General features: G+C 36.8%; 1 protein-coding gene across 1 annotated transcript; it reads left to right on the top strand.

Moving 5' to 3' along the window:
- Positions 1–20,989: 20,989 nt before the first annotated feature.
- Positions 20,990–21,694, top strand: LOC145689476 (zinc finger MYM-type protein 1-like). Its single transcript, XM_081763646.1, has one exon. It carries the CDS (start codon positions 20,990–20,992, stop codon positions 21,692–21,694), a length of 705 nt encoding a protein of 234 aa, XP_081619772.1.
- Positions 21,695–21,975: the final 281 nt, after the last annotated feature.

Genomic DNA, 21,975 nt, shown 5'->3' with positions numbered 1-21,975 from the left:
ATCTGAGCATTTGAGATTGAGAAATAAACGCTTACACCTTGTTCTGAGAGATCATATGTTTAACCCTGTAGCTATACGAATTTCTAAAAACAAAGATAAACTAAAATTTACTGTTCATGGGTATAACCAGGTAAAATTTACCGTTATGTCTGGGTATAGCAAACGGTTCTGCGAACTGGAAATATTTTAACAACCGGGTGCGTACTGGGTGAATAGCACCAGTCTGTGAGCCACGAAACGTGTAAATTCGTTGAGATCTCGAATTAGATTTTCATCACGATTAACAAACCTTCGTCTGTTCTTTCACCGCTCGAAAGCAAAAATACTTTTGGAATAAATACGTTGAATAACACTCGACTTAAATTATAAAAATGAAAAACTAAGGAATAGAGATATTAACACGAAAGTACAAAGATATTGTGTATAAGATAGAAATACTTACGGCCGGTTGCACAATGTCCGACGCAAAGCGGAGCTAAAAAAACTGCTTATATCTAGGCGGCAGATGAACTACCGCTCAACTTCTTAAGCAAGGTTTTCTTGCACATTCGATCGTTGTTTAGAAAATTCCGCTTGAATGCTGGGTAGGATTAGGAATGACGCCTTACTTACACTGTTGATGGTTTTTTTTAAAGGAAAAAAGATACGATTAGAAAATTTGTTGAAAATGTGGAACAAAAGGAGCCCTGCGGGGCTTCTAACCCGTTCCCACTACTACTACTTATCTGCACAAAAGTAAGTAAATCACTTTTTTGAGTATTATTTTCATGTTATTTTAATGAAAAAAGTGCTATGAAATTTTTAAAAAAAATTTAAAAAACTTTCCATGGACCGGGTTTGAACTCACGCAAAGCGATTTTCGTTAATAGCAAGTAGAGCTAACCCACTCAGCCACGACGACCGACAGCAGCAAGCGTTTGATTTCTGCTATATGAATGATGCGTGGCAAAAAACGGATAACACCAACCAATCAGAACTGTTTATTTCCTTGCTACCTCTGGGAGCATTACTCTTCCGAACTAGTTCTTTATCCAAGATCTCTTTCTAACAATCAACTTCCAGTGCATACGAACACCAATCAGAGACCATGTTCTGAACCAATCATATGACACAAACGCTGAAAAAAAGAAAATCGAAATGTTAAACGTTCCGTTGAAATATTGCCAGATCCATAGAAACTCCTGCTTAACAAAGGCACACTTGAAAACTGATTACGCAACAGACTACAGCTTAATTCTGCCGCTCCGAATAAGTTCGGCTTCGCTCAACCAGGTGGCAAGCGAACATTGTGCAACCGACCGCCAATCCCTTAATGTGAGCAAATTCTCGTAGGGACTACCTAATCCTCATTCTTTGTTTTCCAATCTTCAATACCTGACAATATACTGCGTATATGGGAATTTTGGAGTAACCAATTCCTTTTATTAACTAAAACATAAAATGTGGGAAATCTGGAGGGTACAGATTTCTCTTTACATAATTATCGTCAAATAAAATGTGAGAAATCTGGAAAACATCGATTTCGCTTTAAATAATTATCATAAAATATATTTTTGATACAAATGCAGAAAATCTTGATACCCAATTTCCGTTGGGTATTTTCGTCTTCCTCCTTTCTCTTTTACTTAATTTTATCGTATTTTAACCTACTAATGCATTTAAATTTTGTTATAGTACAGTATTATGGATTTCCACTGTATGTTGAATGAATGTTGTGGAATTGGAAGTTTAGAGTAATAATGTAGGTTATTTTATCTTCCCTTCTTTAATACATTAAGATATAAATAGTGTGGAGACCAGTGGCGGCGTAAGACAAACTGGGGCCCGGGGCCAGTGAAGTAGATCGGGACCTCTATTGTAACAATCGTGATTTATACACTTCTATTTTTGGCATACATTTACATAATCATTATTTCTGCTTAGTCCTCCTCCTTTCCCGTTGGGCTCATGTTTAGATCATCTTAATCTGGGATATATTAAATAAATGGGGGTGACATTCAGCAACACTGTCTATTTTTTTAACGCTTAGAACTGCCTTCAGGCTGGTATCTAAAAATAAAATTGGACCATCATTGCATTTTTCTTTTTATATTTATTTTTAAACAAAGGATACGATTGAAAAAGAATAGGGATGCAAGTGTAACGGAAATACAACCCACGACAGAAATAAAATAATCTTAAGAACAAATAAAACGTAACAACAAAGAATCCAGAATTTATCCTATACCTATACTATCCTATTATCAACGCGTACTGTAATTAGATGGAATAGTGGAAGTAATGCTCCTAGTAATACATTTAGAGACAAATTCACGTACAAAACATAACAATGAGCTGATATTGAAAAAATTTCAAATAATAATATATTCGATGCTGTTTCCAAATGTAAGCTCTATATTTTCTAGAATTTTCTTGTTCGGTTCTCGCATTTTATGTTTCTCCTGTTTCACTTTCTCATATGGTCAAGTTTATTCATAGTTTCTTATCTGTCTGGGTTTACACTACATGTGTTTTATTTGATTAGATTTTTCTCCTACAATTAGTCCCATTCACTTTAACATTCGGGTTGAGTTGATTTTAGTTTATCGCCCCTTTCAGCAGTGAGGCTATATGAGACGTGGACCTACTGATTAACGTGGAATCCGAATCACATGAGCTCCCGCCGGGAATCCAACCCGGGTCTCCCACGCCAAAGGCGCGTACGCTAACCGCTTAGCCACGAGGGAGCTCCACTTTGACATTCGGTTTCTCTCCAGTATCATACACGACACTTAAACATTTTTTTCCTTGCCGAACTATCAGTAAATTATGGCTAGAGTAGATTTCTCTCCTGCGTGTCTTCACTTATTTCCCAGTGATAATACACGATCTATTTAGTTCCACTGCTTTTGCCGAACTATCAGTGAATAGTTAAGCACTAGAATATTTCTCTCCTGCTTGTCTTTATTACTACTGTTTCTAGATTTCACACTTGTTTTATATTGTTTTGTATTTAATAATTCAGTCAAGTTCATATTGTCACTTATGCCTATTTCTACTATTACTTACTAACATACTTAGTATTAGAATATATTATAACAAAAAGTCCTCAATATATTGAATTATTGGGGATATATTATAGATTAAATATGTGAGCACAGAATTCTACTACAGGTTATACCATCCTACTTTTCATTAACACCTATCACCAGTTAATTGACATATCTTGATGACTTCTTATTACTCTTTTGGTACTTTTGTATTCTTATTACCTTAATTTGAAACATGAAACTACTTTCGACAGTAGTTCCACTACCATATTAGCCTGTGTTCCACAAACATTCAGAATGATACCTTCCTTGTTTTGGTAGCAGCGAAAGTCTCCACTATATTATCAAAATCCAAAGTGGATGCTATATTTCATTTTCGATAGGAAGAATGGCCAGTTTCGTGAGTCTTTCTTGACTCATTATGGAGCTCAAGTATGATTTTATCAATTTCATTTTGCTGAAAGACCTCTCACATGATGTGACAGATACATGATGTTACGAAAATATGAAAAGCGGTTGCCCAACTTTAGTAAACTTCAAGCTCCATTGAAGATACATATTTCAGTATGCATTGTGGAGAAAAGTCAAGTTGTTCTTTAGCTTTCTGAGCACACCTTAGTGAACGGATTACATCCCTACAATCCTGTAATAATTCTATGCAATCCAGATCATTCGGGTAGAACAAAGCCAAATCCGAGAAACATTCTTTTAGCCTTTCCTTGCTCTCATCGTCTAGCTGCTGCACAAAGTTGGCCATAGAACACAGGAATCCAAATCTGTCGTTCATCTGAGTAAAACTGTCATACATTTGTTGTCTCATCTTATCTAGAATTTCATTGAAAGAGCGCTTCACTTCGACCAGTGCAGTCAGAGGTTCATCCTTTGCTTCTTCTCCAGGCATGCATCTCCTCCTACTACGTGTACCCAGAGTTATGTTCCATTCTCTGCAATCTTCCTTCAGCTGCGGATATGATTTCCTCGGCCACCTCAAGTCTCCAGGTATCAATGGTGTCAACCAGACTGTAACTGAACAAGGGTTTGATTGAAACTCATATCCTGAGATTGAAGGCAATTTTAGATCCAATCAATATATAAAAAAACTGCAGACCAGAAATAAAATAAAGCGATGAAGTTACATGACTGGATGCTTGCAAGAAGAGCAGCGTCTCCTCTAGTATCAAGCGTTTCAGTCGAAGTGTCACACAGTTCTTCCAACACATCAATTACTTCATCCAACTGACTACAAAGTGCCTTCACAGCTTCTGCTTTTGAAGTATATTCCATCAGAGAGTAGATCTAAAGAAGAATACAAACATTCCATTGCTCCAAAGAAAGTGACCGCCAGAACGTTAACGTGCGCAGCATGTACGCCACAAGGTTCAATTAATTTTTGTTACAAGAAACGAAAATGGCCAAAGGTCTTATTCTTTATCAAAGTTTGAATTCCAGAATATTGCCTGGCCATTGTATCCTGATTTTCATATGACTGGCCTATGCAATCTTAATATCAAGCCTATGACGTTGAAGTTTCTTCAGCATTTCAGCAAAAATACTCTCAGCAATCTTTCGACAGAGATGAAATCAATAAATGCTTCCGGAACTTGAAGAGAATCACGCTGTATGTCAACAAATCAAATGATTTATCACAACTGTTCCACATGAGAACAATCAGGAGTTGAATTAAATATTATGCTGAAGTATTCTGAATATTTTAATTTTGAACACTTGTTTTCTTATTGAACATTTTTTTCACTCTAAATTTTTGGGCTGAAATGTAAATTCATAAGCCAAAAATCAAGAGCAAAAATGGGAAACCAATTAAGCAAAAGGACTTCGCTCGCTGAAAATTCAACTTGTAAAGGACAAAAGAAAAAACAGAAGGAAAATAAGTGAATCAGCGACTATAGCGTCTCCACCAAAGAGCTTTTAGTTAGCAACATAATGCTAATATCCTAATAAAGCATTATGTACATTGATTCCTCCTTTCTGCCCTTCTCTTGGACTAGTAAATAGTGATATTTTAGGAAGCAGGCTAGTAGACGGGGCCCCATTACTTTCATCATAAGACAATAAAATGTAAACAACACAATATACTATGATTTTCTTTTATTATATTTTAATCTACACTCAGCTTTTTCCTTTCAATTTCTCTGAGGTTATTGAACAGAGTGAAACTTTTATTCATATTTTAATCCACATACATTTTTTCCTTTAAATTTCTTTGGGGCCCCAAGAAAGTGAAACTTTTATTTTATTTATTTTTCCCCAGCATTAAGCTTTTTTCTTTAATTTTTTGGGAGGGGGGGGGGCGAGAGAGTGAAAAGTTTGTTTTATTATTTTTTCAGCTAGATTCAGCCTTTTCCTTTAAATTTCTTTTGGGGTCCCCAAGAACGTGAAACGTTTACTTTATTTTCACCTATGTTCAGAGCTTTTTCCTTTAAATTTCTTTGAGAGCCTCCACGATAATGAAACTTTTATTTTATTTATTTTTAATCTACATTCAGTTCTTTTGCTTTAAATTTCTTTGCGGGTCCTCAAGAGAGTGAGGCCCGAAGCTATAGCTTGCTTAGCTTATACGGAAGTCCAGCACTGATTAGCTTTATTAGACATATATTTCTGTTGTTTCATCCGTTATTTGAGGTAATATTGATTGACAATTAATTTCGTTTACTTTTAGAGAAGGTGTGGATTATAAAACTTGGCGGCCCTAATGCGTCTCATGCTAACAAGGTTCCTTAGTAATTATTTATTGCCTACCGTTGGGGGCCCCTACACAGTGGGGCCCGGGGCGAAGGCACCGCTCGCCCCGCCCTTACGCCGCCACCGGTGGAGACATTCTGAATTTCGATGTTCGGGTGTTGTTAGATACATAAGCGATGTTATTTAACATTGTGGTTTGACTCTAATATATAGTTAGCATGATTTAAGTGCTATTACAGTGTATAATTGAGGTCCGGTGATTATAAGTTAATGTGTAGATGTTAATTGTATCAATATTTAATCTTGTTTTAAGGAGAGGTGATGATTTTACAATACTGTTTTGTTAGTTCCTGCATGTATCTTTCAGTACACAAAAGACCATAGACTGTAATAAGTTAATTACGTATTCCTCAAAAACTACAATTGGCGCAAAAAGGCATTTAAGAATTCTACGTTCCAAAATAATTTATGTCATCTAAATCCATTCAATATTTTTATATGGAACAAGACAACGTTTAAAGTTATATAAGAAAATTTGAACAAATATGTTTAACTACCCAGGTTACCAAAAAAAAAAAAAAAGTTAATTTGTTTACAGTAATAGGTAATAAAGCTTACCAAGGTTTAAGACACTTAACTTGGCCTGATCAACCGACAAAAATGACTTTTGAAAACCTACGGAAATTTCTAATGACAGTATGAAGAGAAAGGAAATCCAATTTCGGAGTGATAAGCATTACATAAAATTATCCAAATAGAAGGCAAACTATCAGACAGTATGCGGTAACGCTGAGAAGACAAGGATAATCTTCTGAGTATGACAACAATTTGGATGAGATTCTCAGGAATCAATTTGTCTTTGGAGTAAGAAACGATAAAGCTAGAAGTTTAACGGTTTAATATTGCAGTCAGTATAAACCAAACTTAAAGAGATGAGAAAAACGCAACCTGAAGAACAGTTCGCAATATCTAAATCTGATTACTTACTCGAAGAAAAAGAAATTCCGTAGAGGCTTCAAGGACGAAAATAACGTTGATGGGGCATTCCATGTGAAATCAACCAATGAAATGACAAAATCTGACCTGTCGATCTTAGATTTTTGTAAAAATTGGTGAACAGCTTTGTTACAGTGGGAGATGAAAATATCCCAAATATTACCTCTCTCCTCCTGAAAGTGTCCCCATATAGGGTGTTCAAAATTTGCGAAAAAGGGCATTTTTCAGTTACAGTGATTATTAAAAATTGTCATAAAATGGTTGCTATATACACTAGAGACATGAAACAAACACCACTGGAAAGCTTAAAGATTGCTCTACAAGTTTTACAGTATTGAAAAAAACTGTACAATAAAAACTAATACTTTAAAAATTCAAATTCAAATTTGAATTTTAAATTTCGCACAGAAATGTCCCTGTGAATTTATTCAAAATTGTCCAGATTGTAGCCTTGTATGTGTACTAAAACATCACAAAGTTGCATTTTGGGCACTCAATAGGATCCGATTCAAAATTCAACATCAACCAAAAATTACAAGATATTGACCATGTAAATATCTGCGTTCAGATCGATAACCATTTGCCTGTAGCTATTTACCTGCAGCATTGAAGGAATTTATATTCACCTTCATTTGTTTCTTGAAGTATTCATTTGAATTTCCATAATTATCCAGTTTTCGAGTTATTTAGAGAGGTATCACGTTTCCGAACAATACTCAATACAGGTCATTATTCTTGTTAGTCAGTATGGATGTTTCTAAATTTATATTGTCTATATTGATATATGTAATTTTCATTCCTTTGTTTCAGGATTGCTGTTACAGAACTTGTTATGAAAGGGAGGGATATATTTCCCTCACTTTCACAATATTTGTGTCAAATGTGTTATGAAACAGTGACAATGTTCACAATCACTTCATACACTTTCAGCACATACAATTAATCAATAAATTCTTTTTCCTATTTCAATTATGCACTTCTACATGTCTGTATCAACAATCCTGAAACAAGGGAATGAAAATAACTTGTATCAATGTAGCCAATATAAATTTAGAAACATCCATACTGACTAACAAGAATAATGACCTGTATTGAGTATTGTTCGGAAACATAATACCTCTCTAAATAACTCAAAAACTGAATAATTGTGTAAATTCAAATGAATACTTCAAGAAACAAATGAAGTTGAATATAAATTCCTTTGATGGTGCAGGTAAATAGCTATAGGCAAATGGTTATCGATCTGAACACAGATATTCATATGGTCAATATCTTGCAATGTTTGGTTTATGTTGAATTTTTGAATCGGATCCCATTGGTGCCTAAAGCGCAAGTTTGTGATGGTTTAGTACACATATGAAACTACAATCTGGACAATTTTGAACAGATTCACACGGACATTTCTGTGCGAAATTTAAAATTTAAATTTAAATTTGCATTTTTGAAGTGTTGTTTTTTTATTGTACAGGTTTTTTCAATATAGTACAACTTGTAGAACATGCCCTTTTTCGCAAATGTTGAACACCCTGTATGGGGACACTTTAAGAGAAGAGAGATAATATTTGGAATTTTTTCATCTCCCACTGTAATAAAGCTGTGCACCAATTTTTACAAAAATCTACGATGGTCAAGTCTGCTGACTTGTTGATTTGACATGGAATGTCCCTGATACTACTCGAGACGAAAGTAGAAAGTAAATTTTTAAATGCGGAAACTGAGAAATTTTACAGCAATATATTTTTTTTAAAAAAAAATGACTAGCTTTAAGTAAAGTTTGTTGTTCGTGTGGATAAGAGAACCACTTTTTGTCAGCCTGTGGACAAAAGAGAAAAAACAGGCATTGCAAGGCGAAACAGAGAAGCAGTATGTAGAAGTTATGGAGCAGTCTTGTACTCGTAACAAGATATGTTAAAATAGAAAAAAAATAATAATAATGTTATCTGATCCATCAGAAGAGGAGATAGATGGTAAGGAGTTACTAGAGGTAGAAATGGGAGATGCATTTTGCTTTTCGACTGAAAGAGACAATGAATCTTTCTCGAGTACGGAAGAACAAGATTACAAGCTTTCGATAGTGTTTCTTGTCTCCTTCAAAAAATAAATAAATATATTAACGACCCATGATCATGCCTTTTAGGCTTCGGGAAACGAATGCTTAAGGCAAGTGAATGATGGAAGAATTAGTGGAATGAGATTGTGAGAGGAAGATGGAGTATTCAGAGAAAAACCATGGGCCTGGGATCGAATCAGAAGCCCTACGCACCAGAAGTAACGAGCTCTACCACTGAGCCACCGTGCACCCTCTTGTCTCTTTTAGTTAGACAATTGAAGCATTATTTCTATTGGAAAATGAAGAAAATTGTAACGAGTTACTAAAGTCTACTACTGGTTGTATCGGACGAAGACAACAACACAGATCTGACTAGTATTAAAATAAGAAAAGAACAGGAAGATGAAGACACAACGCAAATTCTCAGCCAGAATACTTTGTATAAAAGTAACCAAGAATATTCTGTCGCTTTTTCACACACTACCTTCAAACATCGATGTCACTTAAGACGTACCTGGAAGATCAAAAATAGTCCGCATCAGCATCAACGACCTTCTGCCAACGTTCTGCAAGGTCATGGATTCCATCGCGGTTGAACTTGGTGGGTCGTGAAGGGAAGAAGGTATCAAGTGCATTTTGACCTCTACTAGGAATTTGAACTGGCGTCCTCTAAGGAGATTGTCCAAGGAATGGAATATGTGATAATCGAACGGTGCAATGTCCGGAGAGTATGGCGGATGCAATAGTTTCCCATCCAAGACGTAGAATGATGTACCGGGTCATCCTAGCCACGTGGGGCTTAGCGTTGTCCTGTAACAGGATGACCCCTTTGATATTCAGAAGTGCTGGTTACAGGGTTTTAAGTTTTTTCTTGAACACGGCTCAATTACTGACACTACACAGTTGCAATGATGATCTGACGAGCTGGTAGCACTTCCCGATGCACAATGCCACGAGCACTCCACCACACACAGGAGGACCTTCTTCTGGTGCAGTTCTGGTTTCGGCTGTTTTGGAACCGATTCATGGGATGCTAACCAATGATGACGGCGTCGTGGAGCTTCGTACAGGACCCACTTCTCATCACATGTCAACACCCTGTCCAGCAATGTCTCCTTCCACAGAGGAGACAGCAAAGAAACACAGGTATCTGCTTCCGTTCCTTCTGGCCCGGAGTCAAATCATGTGGGACCTATCGACCCAACATGCAATGCTTCCCAAGTTGATGGAGGTGCTGCCGAATGGTTTCTCCACTCACACCGAATTGTAGTCCCATTTCCTCGCATGTCTTGTCACTGTTCGCCTCAATTGCTGTCTAAAGATCTTCATTTTGTACATGCGTTTGTCTTCCGGCACATGGTACGTCTTCGAGTGTTTCGTCACAACTCTTAAACTTGTTAAACCACCGCTGCACTGTCCACATAATCACAACACCCTTACCAAAGGCGCGGCATATCTTCTGCCCCGCTGCAACAGCGTTTGACCCCAGCTTGAACTCGTACGGCATACACGCCCTTATGATGCTCTGAGGTTCCATGTTTACTCTGTCCTTACGCAAGTTCACGGTGTAACTGAACTGCCACAACCAAGTAGTATATTGGATATACCCACACCAACAAGTGACCTTCGCCTTATCTCCATTCGCATTCAACTCACGATGTGAGAGATAATTGAATATAGACTTCCACAAAAAGCAACAGAACTTTCTTGGTTATCTTTATAAATGCAAGAATGAGGGATATTTGCTGAAGGAGACTGACTATTGGGTGAAGAAATATCATGAGCTAATTAACTGTTAGGTATAAGATCTATAGTTATAGGGAGAGGAGGAGGGGGACTGGAATAAGAAGTAGCAGCTGTAAAAAAAAATCTTGTATTGCTCTCGTTTTCAGAAGGAACGATTGTTGGGTGTAGACGAGAAGTGCTTTATACATTAACTATAAAAGTGGAGATAATCTGAATCTCGATGTTTAGATGTTGTTAGATAAACAAGGGATGTTCTCTAACATTGTGGCTAAATATTATAGTTAGCGTAATCTAAATGCTATTATATTGTATAATGGAGGTGGGGTGATTATAAGTTAAGGTGTAAAGGTTAATAGTATCAATACTTAACCCTCCATTAAAGAGAGCTGGTGATTTTAAGTGCAACAATGCTTTTCTAGTTCCTGCACGTATAGTTAACTGCACAAAGGCCATAGATTGTAATAAGTTAATTCCGGATTCCCAGTTAACCACAGTTATTTTGGACTCAAACACTTCAGAAACAGAGAAGAATTGAGTGAAAAATATCTCGTACATACAGACAGGTAGTCATTTACATTTGAAGTAAGATCTGGCATACCTTAGTGTTCAAATTTGGGACCACTAATAAATTATCTTCCACATGTCATCAAATTTTCAATGTCTTTTATTTGCTTATACAAGACAATTTTACAGATTGTTTCGAATTACAGAACGATTCCAACATGTTATGAATGATCTCTAAGTAACAAACTTCAATTTACTAGTAAGCAAACGTTTTATAATTACGTATTCTAGAAAATATTCTTCTCTTATTTTTCGAAATAAATTATAAATAAATCAAGAGAACTTCCATTTCACTTATTTGCCTGTTTCATTAGCTTACAAAACACGAGAAATTATCTTGTAAGCATTACAGTTGTCAAATATCAGAGGTATACATCATGCATCTTTCTAAAATACAAAACCATATAATAGGATATACCAAGTATAAAAACATGACAATTTACATCGTAATTAGGTAACCGTTTGTACCACACCAGGTATGATAAAAGTCTTACCAAGAATGGAAACATTGGTCGTATTCTTAAAGTACAGAGGAAGTTTATTATACAACCTCACACAATTCATATACATGGTTTTGCTTACATTAGCATATTTTTGATGCATCACAAATATGTCACTACTTTGTCTTGTATGTACATTTTTGTTAAAGATAAAAAGATATCTGTTTTTCACAGTAAAAAGAATAGATTTATAGATGTACAAGCTGAGGAGTGTTAACATTTTTGCTTTTATGAAAATCTTCTTACATGTAGATTTTGTGGGTAATCCAAAAATTATTCTAATCGCTTTCTTTTGCAATCGTAAAGTACTTAAACTACTTTCAGCAGTTCTAGTATAAAATACCTAGATTGTATTTAAACTACTCGCTGAGCAAAATAATACGTTTATTAACGTGTTACAGTTTCTCCAATTATCCACTTTGGTTTCGACGGGCATTATGAATACACAGGTAGTGACAGAATTAGTATATAAGAGACAGCGAAAAATCCAATAAACGTATTGTTTTGCTCAGCAAGTAGTTTAAATCAAATTTACGTACACTAAAAACAAAGTTTGAACAATGGAAGAGACCTAGTTATAATATTATAAAGTACATTTATTTATCAACCACATATTGAAAAATGTACTATTAAAACATACAAGATTTTTCTTTTTGGCATTACTATTATTTATTTACTACAAAATCATGAAGAACTAATGTGGAATCCTTTTACCGCTGTTATAATAACAAAATTGAGAGAATTCGAAGTTCCTACAACATTTGTACTACCAGATGTGTAAAAAAATCTTCGTATAAGGAAAATGTTTCATATATCTATACGAGAATGCCCAAACATGATACATACATCTACACGTACTATAATTTTACAGGAGAAAAGATTAAGTTCAAAATACTTTCAGTTCACTAGTAACAACAAAAAAAGTGCTTTGCCTCCTTCGCGTAGTTCGATTTCAATAAATTTTTGGTTTGAATATGTTTGTGATCCAAAATTAAAGAACTCGGTCTAATGAATCTGTTTTTATTGCAGGTAAGGAATGAAGATGCCGAGAGTATCTGCAGAGTTCACTAATTTCCTCTTCCTTCACGGGAAGTCTGCAAAGACCATATATGATAAAATGATAGAAACGATAGGGGTCCACGCCCCATGCTATACCACTTTTAAGAACTAAGTTAACAAAGTTAAAGCTGGACATTTGGCACTGAAGATAAACGCCACCCTGAGAAACTATTCATTGTGACTGTGCCTGAAATAACTGAAATGCTGCATGAAATGATTCTTCTCCCGTGAACGCGTTGGTGTTATTATTCATGATCATATTGATACGAGAAAACTCTTTTGTCAAGTGTATGCGGACTAGAAGCATGTAAGGATGATTGCTTGCAAAGATGTTTTGAGCAGGATGTCACTAATTTTGTTGTACGTTTGGTGACAGAGGATAAAGCATGGATCTATTTGTATAATCCAGAGAAAAAAAAAAAAAAATTAAAAGGATAGCATCACAGCGGTTCACCGAAGCCAAAGAAGTTTAGGGTGCAAAACTGCAGTTTAATAATTCTTGCTAGTGTTTTCTGGGATCACGATAGGGTAATCTTTGCTGATTACCGACAAGGTATATTTTGTTTGATTTATCTGTGCGTGCAGCAAAACTGCGAATTAATTTCCTTGTTTAAAGTGACATCAGCGGCATGGCAAGGTTGTCAGAGGTATTGGTTTTACTTGATATTTCTTTCATATACAATTTTTGAAGAAAATCAAAAGGATCAAATCAAATCAAATTTAATGAAATCAGTCATGTACATACTTTAAGTCATTATGTGCTAAATATATAACACGGGACAAAACGCTAAAGCATGCAATGTCTGAAAAGCTTAAATTTCTCATATGGAAATAGAACTTAAAGAATATCAAATAGTATATAATAAAAATATCAAATAATATTTAAAAAACAATAAATTTAATACGTCTACATTAGTGGCGGAGCAAGAAAACAATCATGGGGCTAATAAAATGCTCTGTCAAAGAAGCGCAGACCCCAACCAGATATATAAATAAACTGATTCATGCAGCCGGAGGACTTTCATATATTTTTACCAGATTAAGTATTTTATTTCAGTACATAGAGGTGAGCCGAATTGCAAGGAGACAGGTAACAAATAAATCTCGTTCTTTATTGTCATCGGGCTTGAAATCTGATGAAGTACTCAACTCACTGCCGCTACAATCAATGAGGGGCTATGGCTAGCCAGATGCAGCATGTTCAAGGTGGTGATGTGTCGCCAATGTATGAGCTCTCAGGTGTTATTACTTCCGACTTTCTGGGCCTCAGTTCGCTACTTCTTAATTCACGGAATTCCCGAATTGTCTCAAGATGAAAAAATGAAATGAAATCTTTCACTCTTACGACCTACGCTTATGCCTTGAAGGCTAGGAGAGGTGACGATAATGAACAAAATGGTGGAATGAAGAAAGTAGGAGGAAACGAAAGAATATGAGAAAACTCACGTAATGGTAGTTGTTCACCACAAGACCCACTTGGTGCGATCTGGAATCAAACCAGGGACTCCACGCACCAGAGATAAGCGGTCTACCACTGAGTTACCACAGCCCTTCATGATGATAGGTCAACACTAAAAAATATTAATGGTCCGATTGGAAGTAGAACAAGGCATCCCGCACTACGAAGTCGCTTGCGCGAACAAGTTAGCTAAGCAGGTCAATAAATTAAAAAAGTGCAAGCTCTTTATTTTTTGATGTTCTTACTTGCACCCGCAGACGGCACATTTTGATGTTTATGCTGATTAGAAAAAAATCCTTCGCCCAAGAGAAGATAATTCAGTATATAATTAATTTGTTAAAATCTTATGTGGAGTTAAAGTGAGCTTCTGGGAAGTAAGTTTTTTTTTACACGACTGTACAATACTTGTGATAAATTATTATAAGAAAGATGGTATTATCGTGGATCACAAACAGAATATACTGCATATTAGGAAAATCAATTTTTGATATTACTATACTTAAAGGAAGTAGGCTTAAGCGCGTCAGTTCCTTTCCTACGCCACTGTCTATAGTGTGGATTTATGCATACACTTTGAACAGTATGATTGAATAACCAATTTTAATAACAGTTCTCACACTTCTGTCTACTGCACAGGCAGCTGTGTATGTTGTTTAATTACATCCAGAAAATGGTCACTTTCTTTCTTTTCTACAAAATTTGTAACACTTTGCACGTAGTCCTTCTAATATCGGAATGCATTATTTTGGGTGGTGTTCTTTTCCTTTTCCATGTTTTACTTCAAATCACAACAATCACTTTAACAACATTATAACACAATAAACCAAGAAACGGGCTGTGTACAAGGATAAATCAAAAAGTAAGGTGAAATTGCCTGTCAAACCCATAGTATTGTGTGTAGCTAATTAATTCTTTTCCATGTTACAGGTAATCTGGTAATAGAAGTGTGACGGCTTGTACAACATTCTATGTCCACCCGTCTGGTGCTGAGAGCAACTTAAAGATGGCGCAACGACTGGAACATTACACCAAGGAGAAAGTGCGCGGTGTCATTCGTTTTTTCTGGGCCAAGGGAACAAAACCATGTGATATTAATCGAGAATTGGTGCAGGTCTACGGAGATAGTGTTATGTCGCTGAAACAAGTGTACGTGTGGTGTAACGCATTTGCAAGTGGTAGGAGTACTGTCACAGATGATGGCAAAAGTGGCAGACCATCAACGTCCATCACCGACACGAATGTGGCTGTCGTCGATGCCATGATTCGTGAAGACAGAAGAGTGCGGTTGCAGGACATTGCCAATGAATTGAATATCTCTTATGGTTTCGTAAGCGGTATCGTCCATGACCAACTGGGCTTCACAAAAGTGTGTGCGCGCTGGGTACCCAAGCTTCTGAGTGACGAACACAAAAACCAGCGAATGGGCATTTCCCTGAGCCACCTCACACGTTATGCCGACGAAGGAAATTCATTCCTTCATCGCATCATAACGGGCGATGAAACTCCGATACCTCTATGAACACCTGAATCCAAACGTTAGAGCATGACATGGAAACATCCATCGTCACCACAGGACAAGAAATGCAAGACAATAGAATCTGCCCAGAAAACAATGGCTACTGCCTTTTGGGACCGTCTCGGTGTTATTCATGTTGAATTTCTGGAAAAGGGTACGACCATTAATGCAGACACCTACTGTCAAACCCTGGACAGGCTGAAAGCAGTAATACGGCAGAAACGGCGGGGGGCACTCCGAGAGGGCGTGTTACTGCATGATAACGCACGTCCACATACAGCCGAACGGACCCGTACACACCTCCGCGGGTTCAAGTGGGAAATTCTCGATCACCCTCCGTATAGCCCTGATTTAGCCCCGTCGGATTACCATTTGTTCGGCATCCTGAAGCAACATCTCCGTGGGCAGCGTTTCCAGACACTGACAGAGGCACAACAGGCTACACGTACCTGCTTAGGAAATCTGGAACCACATTTCTTTGAAAAGGGCATGGATGATTTGGTGCCACGTTGGAATAAATGTTTAGACAACTACGGTTCCTTCTTCGAATAATAGTGTGATACCATACTTCAAACATAGTAAAGCTTCATCGACGTATCTCTGTACGCTTTTCTGTAAATCAACAATTCACCTTACTTTTTGATTCACCCTTGTATATTGACTTTTAGTGCTCGTATGTTCTGGCCATTCTGTAACGTAATGCAAAAAAGCACTCATACCTCCACTCCCAACAATTCTTGTAACCAGCATATACATATAAACATAAATACAAAGCAGTGACTGCACAAAACAAACGCACGAACTCGTCAGATACGTAATAACACTATAACCGTGGTTTACTATGCATCATTACTAGACAGACTTTACTCAAAGTTGAAGCAAAAACGCCGTGGAAAGTTCTCTCGGAAAGTTGTGTACCTTCAAGACAATGCATCCCCTTACAAGAGCAATGTTATAATGGGCAAATTGGCTACATTAAGAATTGAAACCTTGAACTACTCACCCTATAGTTACTAGGGATTTTCTATTTTTATTTTTCCTGACTTTCCAGGTCTATAGTGCACATTTTCCTGATTGAATTTCTTGGGTTTCTAGTGTATATTTTAGCTTTTAAGATTAGGAAATATTTGTTAGCTAAACGTAGTATACAAAAAATCCACCCTCTGCCTTTCTGTGTACTTCTTATATATTCTTCTGTGTATTTCTTATAATTCCTTTATATAATTAATAACCGAATGTTACATTGATGTATTTTGATGACAATAAACAAAACCTGGTTTTCATTCCGTTACGGAAGAGATTTTCTCAAGGTGACAATTTCCATGTTGATAGTTTGTTTCTAGCACCGCCCGCTGGACGGGAGGTTCGCTCGTTGCTGTCATTCACTGCCTGCTCAAAGCCCTTCTTCCTATTGTTTTCTCCGAACAAATTTCTTCGAAATTTGACGCTAGGGTGCAGCACAAGCACACCCTACCTCAAACTTCACAGCAAATATCACCATATAGAGTGAGGTATATTTCTGTCGTGGTTTTACGATGTGTTGTTAAACTGCTCGATATATTTTGAAAAATGGTATATTGCTGTGTTCCTTTTTGTAAATCAAAACAAGGAAAACCAGAGTTTCGTGGTGTATCTTTCCATGAAATACCTTCAGAAACTGAACTAAGGCAGAAGTGGTTGAAAGCAATATCAAGAGAGGGAACATCCAAAGGAAGCGCATGGGTTCCTTCTGATCGTGCAGTAGTTTTGTAGTTTGCATTTTCAAACTAACGATTACAGGGAAAATTGTAAAGTGAGAAAATTAAAACAGAGTGCTGTTCCGAACATTTTCCCAAATTATCCCGCTTACAAGCAACCTCCCAGGAAAAGAAGCAGAAAGGAAAGAGATTCTTTCTCAGTTGAGGATGTATGCCAATCAAGACGTGTCAGGGTGGAAGAAGGTAAGTTCGTATTTTTTATTTAACGATCACATTTCGAATATATAGGATTGTTTCTGGCCTGTATCGACGGAGGGACACGAGAGGGCCGGACCCCCTTAAATTTTCACTGATCTAAAAGTTTCACGGTAGGCTTGCAAATGAACTATAATATGGTTGGATCGGGCTCTCTAACTTCTACCGCTCCCCCCCCCCCTACATTTTTGGGTTGGCTATAAACCTAGATTGTTTAGTGATGAATAATTGTGGAAGTAAATACTACTACTACTACTACTACTACTACTACTACTACTACTACTACTAACACTAAATAATAATAATAATAATAATAATAATAATAAAAGTGGTGGGCGTGTGGTTAAGCTTGTTGTTTCGTAAGCAAGGGGTTCGTTTCGAGTCATTTTAAATGGATGCTTTAAAAATGTTTGATTTCTTAAAGAACGCAAGAAAGTAGACCTTAAAGCTCATATAAAATATGATCATAAACAATTTCAGACATTTAATGAAATACATTATTTATATTATTTATTTGTATTTATTTAGTTGTTATTATTTTGCGAATCTTTCTAATTCCATTCGTAACAGTCTTACTACATATATTTTTTCTGTATTTTGTTTTTCAGGTGTAGCAGACATTCAGGAAGGTTTCCCAACGGACAATTATTGTAATGATAAAAAAATCTTGTGATGCTGGTATTCAAGTGAAGATAGTGAGTGAAGCAGAACTACAGTGACTAAAGCGAAGATATAATAAACTTAGATGTAAAATCTTCAGGTTGGAAAATAAAGTGCGGGAACTACAAGAGACGTTAGTGCATATGAAAACAAAGCAAAACACGGACCCAGAATTAAAATATCTCAAAGCTCTCAAGACTGCGGCAGAAGGCGGCAATCCAACGGCCATCTATATTTCAGACCAAATTTATAATTTCGGGAAACAACTTCCACAGTGGTCAGAAACAACAATTCGTAATTGCATTGTTTGGCGTATAGTTTCCCCAAAAGATTACGAACACGGAAGAGAGTCTAAATTAGTTCCAGCCCCTTCGCGTTGCACTCTCGATAGATATTTAGGAAATACCAAGTGTGAGGTTGGTGTCTCATCTCTCATAAAAGAAAGACTGAAAGCAGAAGCTTCAACTTTAAATTCGACGGACAAAGTGGTTTCTCTAATTTGCGATGAAATGGGAATCAAAGAAAGACTATTATATAACAAAGAAGAGGACAAGTTTGTTGGCTTAGTTGAAGCAGAAGATATTTACGATAGTGATATCGGTGTAGCGCCAGTTCTAGCCAACTAGCCAGAACTATTGTGCTTTGTGATCCATGGTTTATCTAAAATGTATACGGTACCAGCTGCTTACTTTCTGGTTAAGGGTTTGCAGGGGACAGAACTTTTTTGTCTAGTTCAGAAAGTAATCAAAGAAATTGAGGACTGTGGTTTCATGTACTACGGCTGGTGACAGACAATCACAGGACAAATGTTTCTATGTTTAAGAAATTTGGGGAAGGAAGTTTGCGAACAGGGGTCGTACATCCTTGTGATCCAGATCAAAAACTGTACCTGAGTTTTGATTATTGTCACCTCATAAAAATTTTGAGATCACAGTTTTTGGAGCATGATATGGCAGATAAAGAAGGGTTATTAGCTCAAAATATGTGAAGGAGATCTATCGGCTACAGAAGGATTTGGCTATCAAACCGGTTCGTCATTTAAGCAAAAAACACCTTGATCGAAATTCCTTCGAGAAAATGAGTGTACTGCATGCCGTACAACTTTTTTCTTCTTCTGTCACTTTCACAATAGAGTACATCATGGATAATAACCTGCTCTTCAACTCACAAATCAATTTTTCCGAAGTAGCTTCCACAATCAAATTCATGAAGAACGTATGCATATTTTTCACCGTGCATGATGTCAGTGACACAACGAAACATGTAAGACACAACCATGAAAACGCTATGGAGTTTTATTCAGTTGCCGATCACCGCCTCAAATGGCTAAATGAAGAATTTTGTGCGTATTTAAAGGAAATTCAAGACGAATCTAAGAGAAACAATCTCAGGGGACTAACAAAAGAAACCTTTGAAGCTTTAATCTTCACTGCGCAATCCACTGTATCATGCATCGCTCATCTCTTAGACAACGGCTTTTACTACGTGTTGACGAGAAGGTTTTCTAGTGATCCCATAAAAGCGTTGTTTAATTCTGTAAGAATGGTGGGTGGAAGCAATGACATGACTGATGCCCGAACAGCCCGAAATGCCATAAAAAGAACTGTAAGATCTGGACTTATTCTGGCATCAAAAGATGCAAATATTGCTTGCCAAAAAGACTGTGATTCTACCTCAGAATCCATCAATCTGAATTCGAATAATATAATGTCGCCAATACCTGAGCTACCAGGTTCGGTTCTGGTAATATTACAAGAAATTCAGGAGCCAAGAACGTCCCTTTATGTAAATCTGGAAACTGCAGCGCAGGCGTTGGTTTCAGGATATTTGGTGCGCGTAGTTGAAGAAAAAGTAGGCTACCACAAGAAATTTGAGTGTTTCGATGTTGTATTATTATTCTTGAACTTGGCTGATCTCATTAACTTGGTTTCACAATCAGCAACTGTCTCAGAATTTCTATACTGGTATTTAATTTATTGTTATTGACGGGGCAGCATTTTTATACTGGCTCGAAGGCGGCAAAAATGTTAAATATATCCCTGAATATCACGCTACTGATCTTCAACGATGGCAGGATTTAAGAGAATGGTCACTCTTGTTTTCTGCTAGAAATTTAGTAGTCCTTTACTGTTGGTGTAGTTTCTTTTCTCCCCCCCCCCCCAATCTTAACAATTGTTCATAATATGGCAACCCTTAACCTGCCTTGAAAACGTGTTCGCGATAGTTTGCACCCAACCGAATGAAACTGCCACCCCCTTAACAATGAAATAGACAGCGTGGAGACTGGCGAGCGGGCTTTTTTTTTTTTTTTTTTTTTTTTTTTTTTTTTTTTAAACTATGGTCTTATTAGCGCTTATTCCGGCCTAGTCAGTGTCAGTGCAGTGTGCTTATTTTGTGCAGTGTCATAATTCATGTGAGATGAATCAGGTAAGATACTTACAAACTAAAAACCTAGATTATCAAGATCGTCTTTTAGCAAAAAAAATAGGCCCACCAAGACCAGAGCTATCCATAAACCAAGTGTTCAAAGACAAAAATAGAACGTACAATAGACGTTTCAGTAAAAGCGTGTACGAAAAGTGGGAATGGATGTGTGGGTGTCCTGTAGCTAATGCGCTCTTTTGCTTTCCGTGCATTTTGTTCGGTAGAGAAGATATGTGGACTAATATTGGTGTACGGGACTTGAAACATTTGCCTGAAAAAAAAAAAAAAAAAAGCAAAAAAACATAGCTTGTCAAAATGTCATTTGGATAACGAAATGAGTTTCGCTGTGTTGGGGAAAACGGATATCAGGGTACAGCTTGATGATGATTACAGGGTGTCTGTACGCAGACATAACGAACTTATTAGTAAAAATAGATATATTTTGTCACGCATTATTGATGCAATTAAATTTTGTGGGGAATTTGAATTGGCTTTGCGTAGACATGGTGAAACAGAGAACTCAAATAGCCAAGGTGTTTTTCAAGGACTCATTGATTATACTGCAGCCCTTGACAATGTTTTGAAAGATCGTTTAGAAAGTTCAAGTACCTTTAAAGGTACATCAAAGACTATTCAGAATGAATTTCTGGATGCGATTTCATTAGTTTGTAGAAAGTACATTGTATCTGAAATCTCCGAGGTTGACTTTCTATCCCTCCAGGCTGACGAAACAACAGATAATTCTTGTAAAACTCAGCTGTCATTAATTTTGAGATATCAAATTGAGGGGAAGGTATCTGAAAGGTTTTGGGGTTATTTTGAAATTTTCGACAGAACTGCTGGCGGCTTAGCAGCAACGATTTTAGGTCAGTTAAGTGAAATGCGAATAGGAAAATCTCCTGAGAAGCTAATATGTCAAACATATAATGGAGCTTCCGTTATGAGTGGACAGAAGGGTGGGGTGCAGTGCTTGAAGAATAAGTATCCGCAAGCAAACTTCATTCATTGTTACGCGCATCAAGGAAATCTTATTCTTTAAAGCGCGACATTGTCTTGCTCTCATAGTAGAATATTTTTTCAAGATTTGCAAGGCATAGAGACATTCTTTTCCAGGTCTCTGAAAAGAATGAATTATCTAATAGAATATGCTCAAAAGACGATAGGTAGTGTACCGCCGACAAGATGGTATTTTCAGCACCGTACAGTTGATACTGTTTTTGGTAAAAAGATAATTTGCTTAAATGTTTTGAACATATAAGAAACACCGAAACGAATGACAGAAAATCCTATGCTGAAGCAACGGGGTTTGTACGAACATTG

The sequence above is a fragment of the Thermobia domestica genome, chromosome 7 (assembly GCF_964235325.1).
Source record: "Thermobia domestica chromosome 7, izTheDome1.hap1.1, whole genome shotgun sequence".
In the NCBI taxonomy this organism is placed as follows: Eukaryota; Metazoa; Arthropoda; class Insecta; order Zygentoma; family Lepismatidae; genus Thermobia; species Thermobia domestica.
This window is presented reverse-complemented; position numbering and strand designations above follow the sequence as displayed.